The sequence below is a fragment of the Chlorocebus sabaeus genome, chromosome 11 (assembly GCF_047675955.1).
Source record: "Chlorocebus sabaeus isolate Y175 chromosome 11, mChlSab1.0.hap1, whole genome shotgun sequence".
Classification (NCBI taxonomy): Eukaryota; Metazoa; Chordata; class Mammalia; order Primates; family Cercopithecidae; genus Chlorocebus; species Chlorocebus sabaeus.
In genome coordinates this window covers 42,805,429-42,828,498 of record NC_132914.1, presented here as the reverse complement: position 1 = coordinate 42,828,498, position 23,070 = coordinate 42,805,429, and the positions used below count along the sequence as shown (strand labels likewise).

The following is a 23,070-nucleotide window of genomic DNA, read 5'->3' as shown; positions in this document are numbered from 1 at the left end:
GAGACTGGGAAAGAACAAGTGAGCAGTGAGCAGAATCAAGATAAAGTAGCATCACGAAACCAAATAAAAAAAGAATTTCAGGAAGCAGGGATGGTCAGCTGTGCCCCGTGCTGCTGAGATAAGCATGAGCTCCAAGAGAAATTCTGGGAGGCTCTGTGACTCATGATGAATGAACAATGCTCTGTGATAACATTCCTTACCCATAAATGTATTCAGACCACTTAGTCACCCTCAGTTCATTTAGAACACTATGCCTCTGTTTCCAAGGAAGCCTCACCCCATGGCAAGCCTCCTTCAGGATTCTCCCAGGAAGCAACAGAAGAGATCCCTGTGCCTGTGAAATAGAAATGGCTCTAATGGGGAGGCATAAATAGGAAGCAGACCAATGCTCACAGCAAAGAACCCAATTTGTTAGGGCAGAATAGAACCATTCTATAAATTCCTACATTTTTCTGGCTCACAGCATGTAAGAGGAAAATCAACAGCAATAAAGTTATTATAACTCCCATTCTACCGATGAGGAAACTAAGGCACGAAGAGGTTAAGTGACTTGCCCAAAATCACACAGCTAGTAGGTAGGAAAGCCAAGATTCTCAAACCTAGGAATCAAGGAAAAGAGCAAATTGTCAACTATTTTGCTTGGCTGCCTTCCCCAAATCAAATGTGTAGTCTCTGGGAGTCAGATCACAAAATTCTATCTGACACTATGACTTCTGATCAAAATTGGCCATCTTTTCTTCCATTTTAAAATATTTAATTGACAAAGATTGAATATATTCAAGGTGTACAATGTGATTTGATATACACTGTGTAACAATTACCACAATCAAATTAACACACCGCATCACCATTCATACTGTACATTAGATCCCCAGAACTTAGTCATCTTTAACTTAAACTTTCTACCCTTTGACTAACATCTCCCATTTCCCACAACCCCCCGGCAATCACTGTTCTTTTTTTTTTTTTGAGACGGAGTCTTGCTCTGTCGCTCAGGCTGGAGTGCAGTGGTGCGATCTTGGCTCACTGCAAGCTCTGCCTTCCGGGTTCACACCATTCTCCTGCTTCAGCCTCCCAAATAGCTGGGACTATAGGTGCCTGCCACCACACCCAGGTAATTTTTTTGTATTTTTAGTAGAGATGGGGTTTCACCATGTTAGCCAGGATGGTCTCGATCTCCAGACCTAGTGATCCGCCCGCCTCAGCCTCCCAAAGTGCTGGGATTACAGGCGTGAGACACGGCGCCCGGCCAATCACTGTTCTACTCTCTGCTTTTATGACCTTTTTAGATTTCACATGTTAGTGAGGTCAAACAGTATTTTTCTTTCTGTGTCTGGCTTATTTCACTTAGCATAACGTCCCCCAGGTTCATCCATGTTGTCACAAATGGCAGGATTTCCTTCTTTTTTATGGCTGAATAACATTCTGCTGTATATATGCACCAAAATTTCTTTATCCATTCATCCATCAATGGATACTTAGGCTGTTTCCATATCTTGGCTATTGTGAATAATGCTGCAATGAACACAAAAGTGTGAATGTCTCTTCAAGATACTAAGATCATTCCCTTTGGGTATATACTCAGAAGTGGGACTGCAGGATTATGTGGTAGTTCTATTTTTGATTTTTTGTTTTTAGAATTGTCATACTGTTTTCCATAATGGCTGTGCAATTTATATTCCCAACGGTTTACAATGATTCCCTTTTTTCCATACCATTGCCAACACTTTTTCTCATCGACTTATTGGTGTTTATTAAGAACTCTAAGGGAAGCTAAAGCCAGTCCTCTTCCACCAGCATGGTAAACATTCATAGTTAATAATGTTTCTTCTGGAGAATTCTCTACTTTTATGACATGAGAGGCCATATTCAGTGGAAAAACACAAGGACATCAGACACACTTGGATTTAAATTTTGGCTCCTCTCTCTAATGAACGGGTAAATGTAAAAATCTGGTGAGAAAAAATCCTAATTTGCAGGGTAGTTATAAAAGTCTGTGACAGGACATAGATGAAAACACTGAAAATGGAGTCTTACATATTTAAAAAGCGCTTTTTTCTCTCCTGCCCCTTCTCTTCCAGAATGCACTGCTGAGTCTCTGAAGTTAGTGTAATAGAAGTTGGTTACTCATTAATAGTTTTTGTTAAACTTTTCACCTACATAGCAGCAAAAAAAAAAAAGAAAAGAAAAAATCCCAAAAAGGTGGTTCTTCAAATCTTCATGTGTTACTGTCACAAAAAATTTGCATCTTTAAACAAAAAAAGTTATTTAATATAAAAATGTTTTATATTTACCTCCAACTAAATTGATTTGCTTTCTCTTGAAAGTTTCAGGAATATTTGTTTTAGGAAGCTTTTCCATGACATATGGTGACTTGACTTCCACACTGCCACATTACCACTTGCTCTCCAATATGAAGGCTCTTAAAAAGAATGCATGAAAGTACGACGACTTAAGATTCCAAAGAGGTTCTTCACATTTCAATTATTATTCTGTCCTGTTTGCACCATCTTAACATCTTGGGGTCTACTCTACAATGTGGTCCAGTTGCAGTTTTAGTTCCAAAAAATTTTAACTGTATTTTCCACCCAAGAAAATTATTACTTTCCAGCATTTCAACAGTGAATTCCTGGCCACTTGTAGGCTAAGCAGATACTAGCTGTGAGCTTGCTTTTAGAGAAAAGTCTCTGGAACAGCTATAAGGGTAAATGTAAACAGTATAAATCAGAAAATATTTTTCCAGTAAAAACAGAACACTCACCAAGGATGATCCTAAGTAAACTGCAATGACAGAAGATAGAGTTTTAAAAAATCATTTGAAAAGACAAAACATATTAATCCAAAGAAGCCAAAGGATTTAATTCAGCTATACTAACAGAATGTGGCTGCTTTAAAATATTACAGATTGGTGCAAAATTGCACTTTTTGCTATTAAAAGTAATGACAATTACTTTTACTTTTGCACCAAATAATCCAACCTTAAAATGTATATTTACAAAATAGCATCATTTACTTTCGCACCAAATAATAATTCAGTCCTTAAAATGTATTTTTATAAAATAGCATCATTTACTTCAGAAACTTTTTGTTGTCAGGTAATGCCACATACTCCCTTTTGTTATGCTATACACACTTGTATATTATTTGAAGGCCCCTGGATGTTGTACATACCCTGAGTAACATGTAAGATCACTGAAATCTTGTTTTCATTATTTTGTCATCAAAATATCCTTGCCAAACTTTTTTTGCTAAAACTCTTTCTCCTGGAAGGCAGGGTAAGAAGTCCTTCTTCCTTATAAGGTCCTGGCCCACAGTACAGTGAGCCACAGACAGGTAAGAAATAACTTTTGCAGCCGGGCATGGTGGCTCACACCTGTAAACCCCACACTTTGGGAGGCTGAGGCAGGTGGATCACTTGAGGTCAATAGTTTGAGACCAGCCTGGCCAACATAGTGAAACCCCATCTCTACTAAAAATATAAAAATTAGCAGGTTATGGTAGCATGCACCTGTAATTCCAGCTACTTGGGAGGCGGAGGTTGCAGTGAGCTGAGATTGCACCACTGCACTCCAGCATGGGTGATGGAGTGAGACTGCCTCAACCAAAAAAAAAAGAAATAACTTTTGCTTTCTGAAGTTGTTTTCTGAAGCATGCATACAGGAATGGATTATTTTCAGCAATCCATGTGGACTGAGGAATAAAAAGTTACAGAACTTCAACAAATAATATCTGAAACCCCACTACCGTTAACAGAAATAACAAGAAAGACACAGGCCTGTTCTCCCAGAACTGACAGTCGGAGGGGAAAAGGAAGGAAGGATGCTGTTCAAATACGAAGGAAGGGGATCTTACCCAGGCTGGATGGGAGGTGAGTGTGAGGAGTCAGAAAAGGCCTCCTGGAGGCAGGAACATCACCTGAAGGATGAGGAGGCATCAATAAATACAATAGGCCAATATAAGGGTTGGTGTTAGGCTGCAGACAGAGCAGGAGGCGGCATCAGACCTGCCTCTGTAACAACAAGGACCTGACCTTGTGTGAGCCATTTGACCTTTTTTGCTCTCATTTTCCTTATCTATAATAAGGGTTGGCCAGGATGTCAGTTAACCTTAACTCTTGCTGTGCATGAAAATCACCTGAGCACCTCCTAAAAAGAATGGCCCCTTCCTCTGAAAGGTCGTTTCAGGTGGTGGGGCATCAGTGTTTCTTTCACGAGCTCTCCAGATGATGCTAATCTGCACCCAGGGCTGAGAACCACTGGATGAGATGAGCTCTCAAGGCCCTGACATCTTAGGTCTGTGGTTCACAACCCCTGGGGCACAATAACATCTTCTGGGAGCTTTTAGAAATCCCACTGGAGGCTGCATTCCAGATAATTAAACCAGATCTTTGGAGGTGGCCTCAGGCATCCGTAATTTTAAAGTTCCCAGACTGATGCCAAGCTACAACCAAGGTTGACAACCATTGTTCTAGGCCCTCCTAATACTTCAGTTCCCTATTATGGTCAATGAAGGATGGGAAAATTAAAAAAAAAAAACTACATCAAATTAAAAAGAAAACTAAAAGCCAAAGGCCACCGAAGGATCTTAAACGGGACTGTACCACACGTGGATGTGTGCATCATTCACGTTTCTGCATGACAGGTGGGAAATGCCCAATCCAAAATGCTCTCAGTTCTAAATTTAAGATTCAATGGAATACTTCTATAAAATGGCTCCATGGTGTGTTTTCCACAATACTTAGAATTTGATTTGCATGGTTGACTGTAATATGAACATTACATTCCCTACCCACGAGGTTACTTAAATCCACTTATTAGGCAATGGTGAACTAAACAAACAGTAATTAGAAACACTCCAGACTACCTTTTAAATCTGTTGCTAAATTATGTTTTTCCTGCACCAAAGCCCATACACACAGCATGTCCACAAGCATCACAAAACCAAAGCCTCAGAAATATTTACACTAATAAGGGCATAAGCTACCTTTAGGCCTTCACACTGGATTCTGCAGGGAAGTAAGGGTTGCTTTAGAAGAAGACTATTCATTACTGTTATTTCTCACATCTGGGTAAATAAAGCACTGCCCGCATGCGGTTGGAAATCCCAGGTGAAAATGAACTCTCCGGGGGTCTGGAAATGAAGAATACCTCTGATAGACTGTCTCATTTCCTGAAATGAGTCAGAAGTGAAAGTAATTCTTCAGAAAAGAACATCTGCACTATGGCACAGCTTATAAAATAATGCCAGATGATACCTGTGGCTATGAAGTTGGCCTCAGAGAAGAAGGGAGGGTCTGGGAACAGCACCAGAGCCTCTGCATTGCACTTAATCTCAGGGCTGCCGCTGTTAGCTTGGAGGGCCTGCAAATCCAATGAGCGGCTAGGCGTCCTAGTCTCTACCATAAATCTTGATTAGCAGTCAGACTGCTCACATTCCATTAGAGAGCTGGCCCCTCGCCAATGGGTGGAAGCAGCCAGAAAGGATGCATGTGCTGCCCTGAGCACGGAAATAGCAATTCTTACAAGAAAAACTGTTTTCCTTAACTAAAAATAGTCCATACCCGTTAATGATTCAGACAGACCTTTCTTCCTAGGGAGGACTATGACCTAATGCTGCCAAGGAAAGCCCTTCCCCTCCTATTATGCAGGAAGAAGAGGTATTGGCATGTGGTCAGGTACTGGAGGACAGGAAAGAATGAAATGTCTTTCACACAACTCTAGTAAAGACCAATAAACAGGAAGGTGAAAAACAAAGACGGTTTTCACCAAGACCACGGGCTTGGTTATTCTTCTTAGATAGCTCTTCATTATTCTTTTCATCTTGGTTAAGTATATATGTACATATTTTATTTATTTAATGTTTGAGACAGGGTCTCACTCTGTCACCCAGACTGGAGTGCAGTGGTACAATCTCGGCTCAGTGCAGCCTCCACCTCTCAGGTCCAAGCAATTCTCCTGCCTCAGCCTCTCGGGTAGCTGGCATTACAGGCATGTACCACCACACCTGGCTAATTTTTGTATTTTTGTAGAGACAGGGTTTCACCATGTTGGCCAGGCTGGTCTTGGACTCCTAACCTCAAGTGATCTGCCTGCCTTGGCCTCCCAAAGTGCTGGGATTACAGGCATGAGCCACTGTGCCCAGACCAGGGTTTTTAAAAGGAATCCAGCACTGCTGTTTGTAATGGAGTGGTGGGGGAACTGGAAACAATCTACATGCCCGTTAATAGATGATCAGGTAAATTATAGTACATAAACAATGGAATACTACGTAGTTATTTAAAAGTTCAATCTGTGTGCAGATATAGAGATATCTGTACTATGACACATTAATACATTAAAAAATGCACCTGGCTTTTGTATAGTAAACATTTGTGTAAATGTTTTTAAAGAAGTTGCCTAAAATAGGAGAGGGTTGGGAGAGAGTGTTATTTTTCTTTTATACCCTTCAATATAGTTTTGACTTTTCATATACCTGTACCCTTCCCCTTTTAAAAATAGGCACTAAGTAACCGGAGGGCTATTTCTGGTTTCTTCTTTATGCTAGCCTCTTCATACATAATTTAAAACAAGTGTTATTTTATTTTTTTGAGACGGGAGTCTTGCTCTGTTGCCCAGACTGGAGCACAGTGGCATGATCTTGGCTCACTGCAACCTCTGCTTCCCTGGTTCAAGCGATTCTCCTGCCTCACCCTCCCCAAGTAGCTGGGATTACAGGTGCCCGCTACCACACCTAGCTACTTTTTACATTTTTAGTAGAGATGGAGTTTCACCACACTGGCCAGGCTGGTCTCAAACTCCTGACCTCAAGTGATCCGCCTGCCTTGGCCTCCCAAAGTGCTGGGATTACAGGTGTGAGCCACCATGCCTGGCTAGTAAGTGCTATTTTAAATAGATGTTATGGAATCGTAACTCCCCAAAAATCAGATGTCAAAGCCCTAACACACAGTATCTCAAAATGTGGATTTGGAAAAGACAGGGTCTTTAAAGAGGTGATTAAGTTGAAAATGAGACTAAGCATGTGCCCTAATCCAATTAGGCTGGTGTCCTTAAAAGAGGAATAAATTTGGACACAGGAAGATACCGGAGTGCATGCATGCAGGGGAAAGACCATGTGAAGACGCAGAAAAGGTGGTCGTTGGCAAGCCTCAGGAGAAACCAAATGTACTGACACCTTGACGTTGAGCTTCCTAGCCTCCAGAACTGTGAGAAAATAATGTCTGTTGTTTAATAACCCAGTCTAAAGTATTATGTCATGGCAGCCCCAGCAAACTAATATAACAGATAAACAGATGGATGATTCAATTCAACTAGCACAACATGGATACAGTCAACCATAAGAGTCTTCAACAGGTGAAAAGCCCACTAAGTCTACCATGATGCTGACGGTCTAATCTGCCTTTGAAGACACAGGAGTTGATGGAGCTTCTGACTAAACCGTGTTTACCCTGTTAAGTGGTTCAAGCTGGGACTTGAATGGGTTTCCCACCTCGTCATTTTTAACAAACTCCATAACTCGAAGAACTAGAGCCTCAGATACACACACACACACATTTGTTTTTTGAGACAGGATCTTGCTCTGTCACCCAGGCTGGAGTGCAGCAGCACAATCTTGACTCACGGCAACCTTCACTTCCTGGGCTCAAGCAATCCTCCTGCCTTAGCCTTTCAAGTAGCTCAAACTACAGGTGCATGCTAAGATGCTCAGCTAATTTTTTAACATTTTTGTAGAGATGAGGTCTCACTATACTACCAGGCTAAGCCTCACATATTTTATTAGTGACTTTTAAAAGCTTGGCTTATAGTCAAAAGGCTGATAACTAATGAAAGGGAAAGTGTCACAGTAATATTAATTCAATTTTTTAAAAAAAGACTTGGCACCAGTGTTTAAAACAAGTATGGAAAAACAAATGATATGCCATATTTATGGGCCAACTTAATCTTTTATGCTTTAATACATATGGTCCCAGACCACAATGCAATATAGTTTTAAAAATATGGTAATCCAAGGCTAAAATTTCTTTATGAAACCTTATAGATTTTTACAAATTTATTAATGTTTTTAAAAACTGGAGTTTAGAGATCAGTGACACAGAACCACAGACTTTGCCTACAGAATCTTTAGGCTATAAAGGCTTTACCTACAAACCTATAGTCTTTAACTTGCAAAGATTTGTAAGTGGGTTAAGATGCAGACACCTGAAAAGATCACGACCCAAAGATAAATATGTGGTACAGTCAGTTCAGGCTACAGACATTCAGAGGAAGGTGGAATCACTTCCTCTGAATGGCCGGGGAAAGTTTCACCAACGGTGTAAGGTCTAAGTCAATCTGGGATTAGAAATAAAAGTTAAGGAGAAGTGATTTATGTTCAGGTCTGCCTTACCCGAGTATATTGTTCTAAAGGCAAGAACTGTGTCCCTAAAATCCTAACAGTGCCTGGCAAGTAACAGGCATCTGCCAGCTAGGGCAGGGAAACAGGTGAACACACAGCATGCTCATGTTAGGGTAGGTCTATACTGCAGGATTTTTGTAAGGAAGTTGCAGGACATAAGATTTAAAATGTTGGAACCAACCTGTAGGTACACTGAGGTTTGGGCTTTATCCCTACACAGTGTAGAGTCTACGAAGATGTTTCTGAAGGAGAAAAGCACATGATGGGGCCAGCAGTGTTGTGCAGAATGGACTGGAGGTGGTAGAGAAATGACAAGAATCGGGAAGGTTAACTGGATGATCAGCTGGGTAAAGTCTCAGCTTCCTAATCTATAAAATGGGCATCATACTACCTCTGTTCATAGGGCTGCTGTGCATATTAAATGGAATAAGGATGGTAAGGTACATAACACGAGGTCTGACAGTAAGCACTCAAGACATAATTGCTATCATTATTATTTACTATCATTATTTATTGTTATTATCATTATTTATTATTGTTCCACACTGTAAGATATAGAAGTAAACAAGCAAGAACAAATGTGAGGTGTGGAGCCAGGGGATGTAGGTCACCTCAGGGTCTCAAGTCCCTTACACAGAATGGTAAGGCTGTCTTTTTGGAAATGGAATGTGCTATATTTATTCCTTAGTTCTCCATAACTTCGTATTTCAATACAGTAGATCCAACACGGAAGGAACAGATGTCTGAAATGATCTTTAAAATTGAGACTACAAAGTCAACTTTATGTTGCTTTTATATAAAAGTCACTATACAGACTAATGCCAATCAGTTTTGAAACACAAAATTAATGGACTCAGCTATAAATCCAAGAAAACCATTTTCATAATGAAAATGCCAATGCCTTAATTTAAGAATGGAATTGCCAACATAAAAGACTTACAGTCAGTGAGGAATTGCTCCTTTCACTCATAAATGAAAGAGCCTGACAACTCTGAATTGTTTCTGAAACTCTGATTATCAGAAATTGTTGAGAATATAAGCTACAGGATTTTTCCAACTGCACAATTACCACTTGATATTGGAGCTCACAGCTTCAGACCAAATTTGGTGTGCTGGCTTTGTACATTCCTTTCTCTAATTCTTATTATCAGGGACCCAAGGTCTTATATTTAGTGTCATGATATAGCTATGAAGTTCAACTGAAGATAATAGCACTTTGTCTAATACAAAACAATGCTAACTTTTTTTTGTAAATTTGATCTTAGAAGATTTACTGTACCACAAAATAATTTTTTTTATATTTACATAAATATGTATGTATCCACAATCAAGTTTCACCAACTAACCATTGGTAAAATTAATGTATTAGACGTCTGTGCGAGTCTTACGCTCAATATTAAACATCTATTTTAAAACTTTACTCTTTGGTCCATGATAGGTTGCCATTACTATATCATTGGTGGGTGTATTACTTCTTAAAATTAATAAAAGTCAACCCCAAAAAAATTATACAAAGGGACTAAATAAGACATAACTTATTACTTTTACCAGAGTCAACAGAAACTTTCCAAGAATCAAAGAGGACAAGATGAAGAGAACAGTCAGCTGTCAAACCAATTAAGAGGCCAAGGACAGAGAAGGATAAGGAATGCAAACTCGCCAGCATAATTTCCAGTTGACAGGCATTAGCGAAGACATACACGTATTCAACATTTGAATAACATCTTAAAAGGAAAGAGTAGAGCACAAAATCAGGAATCAAGACGTGGGAAGAAGAAAAAATTCCTTTAAGGAGAGAATAAAGCCTGAAGACAACATGCAGCAGGTAATGGGGCGACCAGCAGCTAAATCAAAAGACATGAGCTGTAACCCTGCTTTACACCTACCAAACTGGTTTCCTAGGTTTCCTTCCTAATGTTCCTTAACTTTTTTAAGTCTTAGAATCTTTAGCTGTAGTTTGAACAGGGAAGATGATATGATATCCAAAGGTCTCCTTTAGCTCTGATAATAGACTGGGAGTTTGTTTAGATGATGAACAGATACTTTTAAGTGGGGAAAAAATAGGCTACTTTTATTTCACAGTGACTTCAAGTTCACAAGAATGAAATTTCACAGAAGGAAGCCAAGCCGTCAGCACACACAGTGAACACAGCCCTAAAGCATTTGTCAAATCAAGGCCTCTGAAATGAGTACGAACACCTGGATGGTGTGCATGTTACCTGCCACATAACCTCAGCCTCAGTCACAATCCCTTTGCCTCTGACCCTCCTTCCCAGTTGGATACACTTACTTCTCAGCCCCCATTCTTCATGTAATCCTGCCAGAGGCAAGTTGTACACACATCTATAAAAAGTTAGGAGAGGTTTAAGGTGAAACAGGCAATGGAAATCCTTGGTGCAGCTCCTAACCTTGGGAATAGCACAGTATGTAACAATGACCAGTGTTCTAAAAGGACATTTTAGGCCAGGTAGGATGGCTCACAACTGTAATCCCAGCATTTTGGAAGGCCAAGGTGAGAAGAATGCTTGAGGCCAGGAGTTTAAGACTAACCCAGACAACAAAATGAGATCCCATCTCTCCAAAAAAAAAAAAAAAAAAAAAAAGGCCAGGCCAGGCCAGGCCAGGCATGATGGTTGTAGTCCCAGCTATTCAGGAGGCTGAGGGGGAGAGAACCACTTGAGCCCAGGAATTCAAAGTTGCAGTGATCACACCACTGCACTCCAGCCTGGGTGACAGAGCAACACCCTGTCTCTCAAAATAAAAATAAAAAGAGAACATCTCGTACTGGCCCCTGTTAGAATGCGTTCCCCAGTAATTTCACTTCTCAAGAACTTCACAAAATAATGTGAAATATAGAAAAATATTCATACCTACAAATCTCTCTCAATATTATTTATAACAGCCAAAAAATCTGATGCATGCTAGACCTGCAACAATCAAGTAAAAATTATGCAAATTATACCTCAAGTTAAGTTCCCTTCCTACATGATCCCACAGACCATGTGCTTGCCCCTCTATGGGACTCAACTTGCCTACTAATTGACCATTTCCTCCAGCAGGTCCTGAAGGACAAACACCACAGTTTGTTCACTACTTTCGCCACAAAGTGTAGCTTATAGTAAGCACAAACTAAATATCTGTTGAACGTCTTCTGGAAAACGCGTTTAAGTAAATTTTATGTGACAGAATGTTATTCAGCCATTAAATGTGGTTTGTGAAGCCTTCTTAAACATAGGCAGTGCTGATGATGAAAAGCTCTGGAAATGGATAGTGGTGGTGATTGCACAACACTGAATATACTTAATGCCACTGAACTGTACACTTAAAAATGGTTAAAATGGTTAATTTTATGTTATGTATACTTTACTCCAATAAAGGAGATAAACAGAGAGTGCTTATGAGGCAAGTTAAGTGAAAAGGCAGGATACCATATGTCTAAACCATATAAAACTACATTTGCATTTTTTTCAAAGGTGGGAAAGCAGCATACTAAAATATTCATGGTGGTTTATCTTTGAGAGGTAGTGTTGGGGTGATTTTTGGTTTATTTGCAGTTTTTTGTATTTCCCAAAATTTCTACAATGGCTCACATATAATATGTATAAGCAGAAAAAGACATCAAGCAGCAGAAGCCAGGGATAGAAAAGTTTCCTTATCAGCAGGTTAAACCTTGCTGTGATCCTTGATGCATTATACTTGTATAGTGCATATCATTTGTGCTTGCCTTCACTGTATAGTCCATAAAACATGCCATTTAAGTGAAAATTGTACCTTTTAAAATTGAAATGTATTATTTAGCTTTTGCTCTGCCAGAAAGTATGCCTTTCAGATGTGACGTACCGTAAGTATGCTTTGCCCAGGCTGAGAAGCAGCAACTGATGGTTGTTTTAGACATACAAGTGACCAGCTGGATCAAATACACAGTTGTGCTCAGAGGTGAAAGACTTTCAGAACCTGTGATGAGCCAGTCTGCAACACCTCAGAGACAGACATCCAAATGGCCTCAATAAACACTAAACTTGACACAGTTACAAACAAATTAGAAGCAAGTCCTTTGGAGTTACACAAACTCAGGACTGAAGTAACAGAGCCAGGACTGCCACTTACCATGCATACCACTGTGAGTGTTCCTGGCCTCAGTTGTCCCACAAATAAAAGGGGATAAAAACGCTTCCCTCTTGGTTAAACAAGATGATGTTTGCAAATCAGAGTTGGAGGAAACCCTGAGCGTGCTAACAGCAGTTGTCCAACCCATATCATTAATTTCCTTCCTTTCCCCTCTTTAGATCAAGTGTCCAATCCAGGATAGCAAGTGAAATGCTAAAAATGGCCCTCTAGGTATTTTATTCTCTTTGAAGCTATTGTGAATGGGAGTTCATTCATTATTTGGCTCTCTGTTTGTCTGTTACTGGTGTATAAGAATGCTTGTGATTTTTGCACACTGATTTTGTATCCTGAGACTTTGCTGAAGGTGCTTATCAGCTTATTGGAAAAAACTGCTCTAAAGTTCATATGGAACCAAAAAAGAGCGTGCATTGCCAAGACAATCCTAAGCCAAAAGAACAAAGCTAGAGGCATCACGCTACCTGACTTCAAACTATACTACAAGGCTACAGTAACCAAAACAGCATGGTACTGGTACCAAAACAGAGATATAGACCAATGGAACAAAACAGAGCCCTCAGAAATAATACCACACATCTATAGCCATCTGATCTTTGACAAACCTGACAAAAACAAGAAATGGGGAAAGGATTTCCTATTTAATAAATGGTGCTGTGAAAATTGGCTAGCCATAAGTAGAAAGCTGAAACTGGATCCTTTCCTTACTCCTTATACGAAAATTAATTCAAGATGGATTAGAGACTTAAATGTTAGACCTAATACCATAAAAACCCTAGAAGAAAACCCAAGTAATACCATTCAGGACATAGGCATGGGCAAGGACTTCATATCTAAAACACCAAAAGCAACAACAACAAAAGCCAAAATTAACAAATGGGATCTAATTAAACTAAAGAGCTTCTGGAGAGCAAAAGAAACTACCATCAGAGTGAACAGGCAACCTACAGAATGGGAGAAAATTTTTGCAATCTACTCATCTGACAAAGGGCTAATATCCAGAACCTACAAAGAACTCAAACAAATTTACAAGAAAAAAACAAGCCCATCAAAAAGTGGGCAAAGGATATGAACAGACACTTCTTAAAAGAAGACATTCATACAGCCAACAGACACATGAAAAAATGCTCATCACTCGCCATCAGAGAAATGCAAATCAAAACCACAATGAGACATCATCTCACATCAGTTAGAATGGCGATCATTAAAAAGTCAGGAAATAACAGGTGCTGGAGAGGATGTGGAGAAATAGGAACACTTTTACACTGTTGGTGGGATTGTAAACTAGTTCAACCATTATGGAAGACAGTGTGGCGATTCCTCAAGAATCTAGAACTGGAAACACCATTTGACCCAGCCATCCCATTACTGGGGATATACCCAAAGGATTATAAACCGTGCTGCTATAAGGACACATGCACACGTATGTTTATTGCAGCACTATTCACAATAGCAAAGACTTGGAATCAACCCAAATGTCCATCAGTGACAGACTGGATTAAGAAAATGTGGCACATATACACCATGGAATACTATGCAGCCATAATAAAGGATGAGTTCATGTCCTTTGTAGGGACATGGATGCAGCTGGAAATCATCATTCTGAGCAAACTATCACAAGAACAGAAAACCAAACACTGCATATTCTCACTCATAGGTGGGAATTAAACAATGAGATCACTTGGACACAGGAAGGGGAACATCACACACCGGGGCCTATTGTGGGGAGTGGGGAGTGGGGAGGGATAGCATTAGGAGATATACCTAATGTAAATGATGAGTTAATGGGTGCAGCACACCAACATGGCACATGTATACATATGTAACAAACCTGCACGTTGTGCACATGTACCCTAGTACTTAAAGTATAATTAAAAAATAAATTAATAAATAAAAATAAAAATGGCTCTCTACCTAGAACTAATAAAGTTAACATCATAGGAGAATCGGAAGATGTTCTGAATCCTTTTCGAGTTTCAGTCCTCTGAAGCCCTCATCAGATGCAAACCAATTTTCCTATTCTTTGTTCCTCGATAATAGGAAAATATTCTCTGTGTCCTTCGCATACCTGGAAGCCTGATTATCACCGTTAGGTTTCTTCTTCAAACCTTTCATTCACACCTGGCATGGTGGCTCACGCCTGTAATCATAACATTTTGGGAGGCCAAGGCTGGGGGATCACTGAAGGCCAGGATTTCAAGACCAGCCTGGGCAACACAGCAAGACACCCACATCTCTACAAAAAACAAACAAACAAACAAAAACAGCCGGCTGCAGTAGCACATGCCTGCAGTCCTAGTTATGCAAGAAGCTGAAGCAAGAGGACTGCTTGAGCCCAAGAGTTTGAGGCTGCAGTCAGCCAAGATGGCACCACTGCACTCCAGCCTGGGTGACACAGCAAGAAACCTTCTCTCTAACAGAAAAACAAAACAAAACAAAACAAAACAACAACAAAAAAAAACCACTAAAAACTAAACACAAATGATAAAATCTTTCATTCCTTTAAACATATCGGTGGCTCCTCTCAGTCTTCTCTGCAAGCTCTCCCTACGTTGTTAGCTGGATGGCCTCTGAATCCCTCTGAGCAGGACTTGGCATAGCACAAGACTAGCACCTAATCCATGCATCCCAGAGAGCTTTGAAAAATAAAACAAATTATTATGCTTCGGAAGGTTACTTGACTCTGACTGATGAGGGTGTGCAATGCCCCTGAAACAAATCCAAGTGTGACCCACAGTGCCCTCCAATTTGCTCCCATAACCTTTGTCCTTTGCTTTGCCTTGCAATTGCGAACATTGTTCAGTAAGCTGATCGAGTCTGAGATTGCATCAGATTCAACACTGCACCAAATCCCTCCCTTCAAAAGAGCAGCCCGTATCTTTGCAAAAGATCTGCCTGCTTACTTCCTTGATTAGCTCTTACTTGAGTGCCTCACTGGGCAAAGGAGGAAAGGAGCTGACAAAGCAAGGATAATGGAAATCTTCAGCTGTTTAAGGTTACCTTTGTGCAGGATGAAATGCACAAACTGACTTCACTACCTTTGGGCTACAAAACTCAAGCTCTTTCTTCTAGTAAACATGTACTGAGCCCTGCGCCAAGTGCTCGGCATTCAAAAATCAGCCATTTTTTCCTTATGGAAGAAAAGAATATCAACAATTCTGCCACAGTGCAATACGTTCTAGAATAAAAGTATATACAAGGTTATTACAGCTTAACAGAGGGCAAAGAAGGACACTGAATCTGCCTGGGCAGGATTTGAGGAGTTGGAAAATTCACACATCTCTTTCTTTACTCGCCACGGAGGAATGAATGAGCTGACCTACAGTGCCTGTGGGAGGCTAGTGCTGTTGCAGCCTTTTAATGCAGTCTATTTAATGCCATTGCCACTGAATTGCTTTGGTTGCTGTACATGCTTTCCTGTTCTCACATATTCACCTCTTACTTTACTTTCAGAATAGAACATATGGTGTTTCCATTCTCTCTCCAGTCTTTCAACCCCATCATGTTTCCTGCCCTGGAGAGCTGCTTTGACTATCAGAGAAGGAATACTATAATGGCTTAGCTGGAGCAAATAAAGAGGCAGGAATAAGCCTGTTTGCTGAAAGGAGCTGGAAAAGCGAGTGCAGAGCCATTATCATAAGTACCCATTGCAACCAGGCCCTCCATGGCTCCAGCAGGCGAGTACCTGCCCTGTGAATGCCCAGGGACATCCCTGCCAATTGCAGCTGGAGATATTTGTCTTCACATTAGTTTCTATCCTCTACATCTCACCTCATCCCTTTCCAGGGTGTATTTGTTAAAATCGTGGTTCTTAACCTTTTATAGCTCATGAAATCCTCTGAGAGAATCTAGTGAAATCCAATGACTCACTCCCCTGAAAAATTTTCAAAAGCACCTAAATGCAAAATATTACATTCAACTTCTAGGGATACACAAACCCCTAAACCCTATACACAGAAACCAGGAAAAAGCATACTGTTTAGTTCAAAATCCTTGAGCTTGTACTATGTGCCAAGCACCACAGGGACACCACCTCAAACTTAATGCTTCACCATTCTGAATGTAGGACTGTCCTCAAACATCCTGCCTTTGTTCCACGTAAAGTTTCTGCCTGGAACACTTGTCCCCATGTTCTCTGCCCAGGAAACATCTACTCAGTAGTTTAAGCATCACCTCTTAAATGAAAATAGAAACTTTATGAACCCATCACCCCAATCCACCCCTCTCCCAAGAAAGGCAAATTACTGCCCTCTTCCTGTCCCACCAGTTTCTGAAGATATGTGAATCAGAGATCCTACAATATTTATTACTTTAATGCAGTCATATCCCTTTCTCTATCAGACTGTCAGCAACCTGAGGGCATGGACTATAACTTAATCATCTCTTATTTTCAGCTCCTAGTATAAAGTCTCTATTCTGGAGGAAAACATTCCTTTGGGGGAAACAAACACAAAATCAGTTAATTTTAATATGAGTGTCCTAATGCTCAAACCTGAAGAGTGATTTTTAAGCAAAATCTTAGGGGAGGAGTGGCAATAAACTAGACAAAATTGGTGCGTTTGGGGGCACATTATTGGCAGGGGGACAGCAAGGCATGCAGCAGAATCACAGTGTACAGAGAAGGCAGTAATTCCGGATTCATGGTGACTAAATAGGGAGACAGAAAACAGGTGCAAGAGGTGAGGAGAGAGAAGTAAAGAGGAGTATGAGGATACAGGGCACCAAATGAGGAACAGGGAGCTTGGATATATCCCAGAGGTAGAAATCACTGAAGGATTTTTTTTCTCCCTTTTCTACTTAGCAAAGTAAAGTGATTACTGTTAAAAATGGAGAAAAGGCAAGAAGACAACAAACTCATAACTTCATCATATAAAGACAACCATTATTGCTATTCTGTCATCCTTATGTGTTATGTTAATATGTATGCATGTGTATGTAACTGTGGTTTATATTTTTTGCTAAAATTAAGTATTTACCAGTAGCAGGCACTATACTGAATACACTACATGTATTATATCATTTCATCCTCAAAATAGTTCCTAGTAATTCACAATTATTCATTGTAATCCATTTTAAGGAGGACAAAGTTAGGGGAAGGGTGTCCAACACCACATGACTAATATGTATTTAATAGCAGAACAGAGATTCCACACCAAGTTTTCTTCAAATACTTCAGTTTTTTTCTTTATTCTCACGTGTTTAACTTGTAAGTGATTTATTTTTTCCAATTTTCTCAGAAAAATCCCTTTGGGAATTTGATAAGCATTGTGATAAACCTAAAAATAAACCTGGAAAAAAACCCGAACCCATTACTACAGTATTTATAGAGAGCATATAAAACTCCTGGCATTCATTTCAACCTTTTTATAATCTTCGCAAAGTCTGCAGTTTCCTTCATTGAAGGCTTGTAGGTTTAGGAGGGTGGCACGTTCAGATATATGCTTTGAACAGATAAATCTGGCAACAGTATGAAGGAAGACAGATTTGAGGAGACGAGATTGGAAGGCTGAAACACAAACTAAGAGATGGCCACAGTCCAGGTGAGACACAAGAGCCTAGAACCAAGGCAGTGATGTGTGGTGGGAAGGGCAGGGAACTGCCTCAGGAAACATGGAAGGCAGAATTTAAAGGACATGGAGTAAAAAGAGGAAGCAGAGTGGTAGAGGAAAGAGAGGAAGTCAGGGAGAGTGGATGAACTGGGGATGCCATTCACAGAGAGGCCACAGAAGGGATGCAATTTGTGGTGTGGGGTAGGAAGTAACAAGTTCAACTGTGAACTAAATCACCGAAACCATCCCAAGTGCCTACTCTATGCTGAGTGCCTTGCTGAGTGCTGGAGAGTCTGCGGCACATCAGACTGGGGTGGCCCAAGGACAGGCACACTGGGGTTAAAAATGAGCAAGGAGACCAGGCTGGGCAGAGGGGTGCAGCCTGGTGGAGATGGCCTGGATGGCGCTCTGAAGCTCTAGGAACAGATCTGAAACTGCAAGTGTGAATGAGACTGCCCTCAGAAAACATGCAAGCAATGCGAGAACAGAAGCCAACCAAGGTTGGAGCTTGAATTAAAACAGTGTTTCAAGTTGAACAGAGGAAGCAGACACGATAAGAGAGGAATAGAAGTTATAATAACCCAATCCTGAGCCCATACTGCCCCTGGACTTCTTGGAAAGAATGATTTTTTTTTTTAAATTCAAAGGTCACTCAGTCGATTTTAAACATTAAACAAAATTACACAAGAAATCCATGATGAGGGCAAGAATTTGTATCTCCTGGCTGCCTCTCAGAGCTTTATCCACCAGCCATATGGAATTGATGATTAATATTCAGTAGGAAGTGAATGTATAATCATGTGCCTGCCATTCAAATGTGAAAAGAAATGTTTTCTGCTCAGTACACCCAATAATACATTAATATATCTTCAGTTTAAAATACATTTATGAATAATTTTATACATTTTATAAATTTCCTGGCAAGGATGATAATAGAACAATCTATTTTCACTGCTACATGAAATAAAAAAGAGGAATGAAAGGTTCAGTTAATCAAGGAATTTAATATGCTTTATAATAAATATCAGTCAGTCATTACTTGGGCTATACAAAGGGTGGCTGAGGTCATAATATGATTATAATAGCAAGAGTTTGTGTCCATATATATTCTGTCAATTACTTAAATTTGCATAAGAAGTTTCCTCTATGAATTTTTTTTTACCACATTAGAAAGCTAGAAATCAAACTTGCTTGTCCTGATTTATATATGAGCAGCAATAATAAGATTTTGTAATGATTAACAGTAGTAACAATCAAATAAATGGAAAACACTAACCTTTCCAAGGTACCGACACAATGACAAACAGATGGATATGAAAATAAATTACCTGCACTGCCATATGTAGATGTTGTTTAGAATACCAGGAAAGCACCAGAATCTGAAATGATTACTGTGGCAGTGTTTGACGAGGCCAGGAAAAAAAAAAAAATGCTGTGAATTCTTCATCTTTTGTCATCTTTGTCAACAGTGTGTACCCATGTGTGGTGTATACACATGTGCATGTTCAATTTTGTGGCATCCTGATCATAAGGAGAGATGCAGTTACTTCAAGATCATAGGGAGAGGCTGGGTGTGGTGGATCACATGCCTGTAAACCCAGCACCCTGGGAGGCCAAGGCGGGCGGATCACCTGAGGTCAGGAGTTCGAGACCAGCCTGGCCACCATGGCAAAACCCTGTCTCTACTAAAAACACAAAAATTGGGTGGGGGTGGTGGTACACGCCTGTAATCCCAGCTACTCGGGAGGGAGGCTGAGGCAGAATTGCTTGAACCGAGGAAGCAGAGGTTGCGTGAACAGAGATCCCACCACTGCACTCTGGCCTGTGCGAATGGGCAAGATTCAGTCTCAAAAAAAAAAAAAAAAAAAAAAAAAAAGAAAGAAAGAAAGTCACAGGGAGAAACCTGGGGCCAGACGGAAATGATGGATTCACAGTTTCCCCTCTTAACAACCACTGCCACTAAAATATGTATTCCAGGGTTATTGCATTAACTCTGTCATAGTCCACTAGTTGTAACTCCCAGGGTTCTCAGTGGGCAAAAAGTTTTGTTTAAAAATGGCTTTGGGATGATTCTTGATAAATTAAGAATCCTATGATTCCATGATGCTTCCTTTAGGAATAATATCCAAGGAGTAATGTCCACTACAATCTCCTTCAGCAACATTCTTGTTTTTTATTTTTTTGAGACGTAGTCTCACTCTGTCGCTAGGCTGGAGTGTAGTGGCACAATCTCAGCTCACTGCAACCTCTGCCTCCCGGGTTCAAGCAATTCTCCTGCCTCAGCCTCCCGAGTAGCTGGGACTACAGGTCTGCGCCACCGTGGTCAGCTAATTTTTTGTTGTATTTTTAGTAGAGATGGGGTTTCACCATGTTGGCCAGGATGACATTCTTGCTTTTACTGAGGAAAAAAATTCCAAGGCAGAGGGAGAATGCTCTAATGATGGCTAATCTATTATTCTAAATATTCAAAGGTGACGAAGATTAAGGGCCTCAAACATGTTAAACACTTAACAAATGTCAAAATAATAAAAGGGAAAAAAGGGGAGAGTATAAATGAAGAAATGATAACAAGATGCTATAAAATTAAGAACATTCTAGTAAACAGAAATAAAGTTGTGTTCAGTTTGATAATCTAGACATGCAAAAATTATGAATTTTTTAGCATTTATAATGTAAGAGATATATGGAAAGTTTAAGTTAAAAACTAGCTTATTCTCAATCATAAAATATGAGGTAAAATTTTGAATCAAAGCTTGATGTGGGTTATTTAAAAATGTGATTTTGTTCGTGTCTTGACAGTAAAATGAAAGTATACAATTAAACAATAGAGCCAGGAAACTGCTCTTTTATTCATTCAAATATGTTGAATCTGTTTATGGAACTTAGCCATAATGCATATTTCTACTTCATTTTTAACACACTAGGTATAATCTTATATATTTGTAATTTGGGAAATTTTCAGAATCCATTTAATAACAAGTATCCATCCAATGAAAAAGTTTACTGTCACCATTTTATGTTCACTCCAAAGTGTGATAAACATTTGATTAGCTGAATTTTAAAAAATCCAACCAAATTACCAAAACTAAATCGCACTTAACTGATTTTCCAAACAAACTTAGAATGTGACAAAGAGTTGGTCCTGTAAGTACAAGTAATTGTTAGTATCTATGAAGCCTTCAACAAACTGTCTGGTGCTCTGCAGTCCTATCTTCTGGGAGACAGAAAATAGGACTTTGTTTGTTTTGAAAAATTACCTTCACTGGGCCAAAGTTATGGATCTGGCAGACACTGCCTCCCCACGCAACAATGACCCACAACATCCCCATCCTCCTCTCCCCCTATTCCTTGGCCCACCTTCAGGAGGTATGGACAACTGGGTTACAAAGTTGGGCTTCAGAATCCTGGAGTAAGCTTCCCCTGGCCCTCCAACTCAATTCATACTCTCTCCTTACTGCCTTCTCTCTGCAATCCAGCATCCACCAACCTCCTCATTCGTATGAATGGCGAACCTTTTTTTTTTTTTTTTTTTGAGACGGAGTCTCGCTCTGTCGCTAGGTTGGAGTGCAGTGGCACAATCTTGGCTCACTGCAACCTCCGCCTCTCGGGTTCAAGTGATTCTTCTGCCTCAGCCTCCCAAGTAGCTGGGACTACAGACACATGCCACCACACCCAGCTAATTTTTGCATTTTTAATAGAGACGGGGTTTCACCCTGTTGGCCAGGATGGTCTCAATCTCTTGACCTCGTGATCCGCCCACTTTGCCCTCCCAAAGTGCTGGGATTACGGGTGTGAGCCACCACACTCAGCGGTGAACTTTCTTGATGAATGGTGAATTCAATGGTGATTTATAACATGGAGAGTTCTGAGGAGCTTTTGTAAACCTAAAGCATAAACCAAACACTTTCTAGCCTTGTTATAGCAATTATTAATACACAATCATGACATCAGCAAGCTGGGAAGAATCTTGGATGTAATCTAAGCCTAAACTCCTCATTTTATAGATAGTGAACTATAATACTAGTGATCGCCTACAACCAAAATAATAACCGACTCAAAGTAAACTGCACATTCATGTAACGTCAGTGGAACATCTCAATTACACATTTTCATGTTTTGAGGCCTTAAATCCTTGCTGTAAGAGGTTGTTCATTTGAACCCAGGTTCTTAATGTTTGCATGTATCTTTTAATTTACAGTCATGTGCAGATTTAGAAATATTTAAAAATTTCAAATCCTGTACTTCTTCCATAAACCCTGAATTCACATTTCATTGTTATTAATGGCATCAACGTGCCTCTCATAAACTATTTAAAACAAGGAATAACTTTATACATTTAAGAATTCTGAATTCTATTTTCTGTTCTCTGCAACTGGATCAGCGGCAGGGGGCTTGGAGGGAGATGAGAAAAACAAGCTCTGGACTCCCACAGACTTCAGACATTATTAGGTGCTGTCATTTTCTCCATATATTCTCATTTTCTTCCAGTGACAATGTAATGCTTATGCAATTAAACAAACATGATATTAAATAGCCTGAATTACAGAATGTTCCCTGCTCCCTGCAATGATTGTGATATACATCTCACTATTAACAAATTTCTCAGGAGAACAAGGGTGGACGGTTTAAAATGTAGACACGATAAGCTTTTAATAAAACAATGTTATACCAGTATCTACATAGAGTAAGCAAGAAAAATTCAGTGATGATTTTTCTTCCCAAGGAAGTCTCAAAAGAAAGATATCCACATCCAGGTAAGTTGGGAACCATGACAATTCCCTGTTGTGTGAAGGTTTCCACAAATCTTTAAAGCTGACTTAGAGAAAGACATTAATACAAGATTATATCCTTACCATAATTTGTCCCTTGGAGCCAATACATTTACATTTTGACTTAAAGTATGTTGATGACCAAAACCATTGTATACAAAATGTAAAGAAATGCAATACAAAAATTAAAATAAATGCTGTTCTCCCTAATACCTTCATACTGTTAACTTTGAGCCTTA

General features: G+C 39.8%; 1 protein-coding gene across 4 annotated transcripts in view; it reads right to left on the bottom strand.

The window, feature by feature from the left end:
• Positions 1–23,070, bottom strand: part of ANO6 (anoctamin 6) — a 213,592-nt gene that overhangs the window by 154,076 nt on the left and 36,446 nt on the right. The window contains exon 2 of one of the 4 annotated variants that reach the window (XM_008002952.3): positions 3,853–3,915. The exons of 2 other annotated variants lie outside the window; for them this stretch is intronic. In XM_008002952.3, the coding sequence (XP_008001143.1) occupies positions 3,853–3,915 (63 nt within the window). Of the gene's footprint in view, positions 1–2,294; positions 2,391–3,852; positions 3,916–23,070 lie in introns of those variants that run through there. One more of the 4 variants, XM_073020643.1, reaches the window with a different exon arrangement.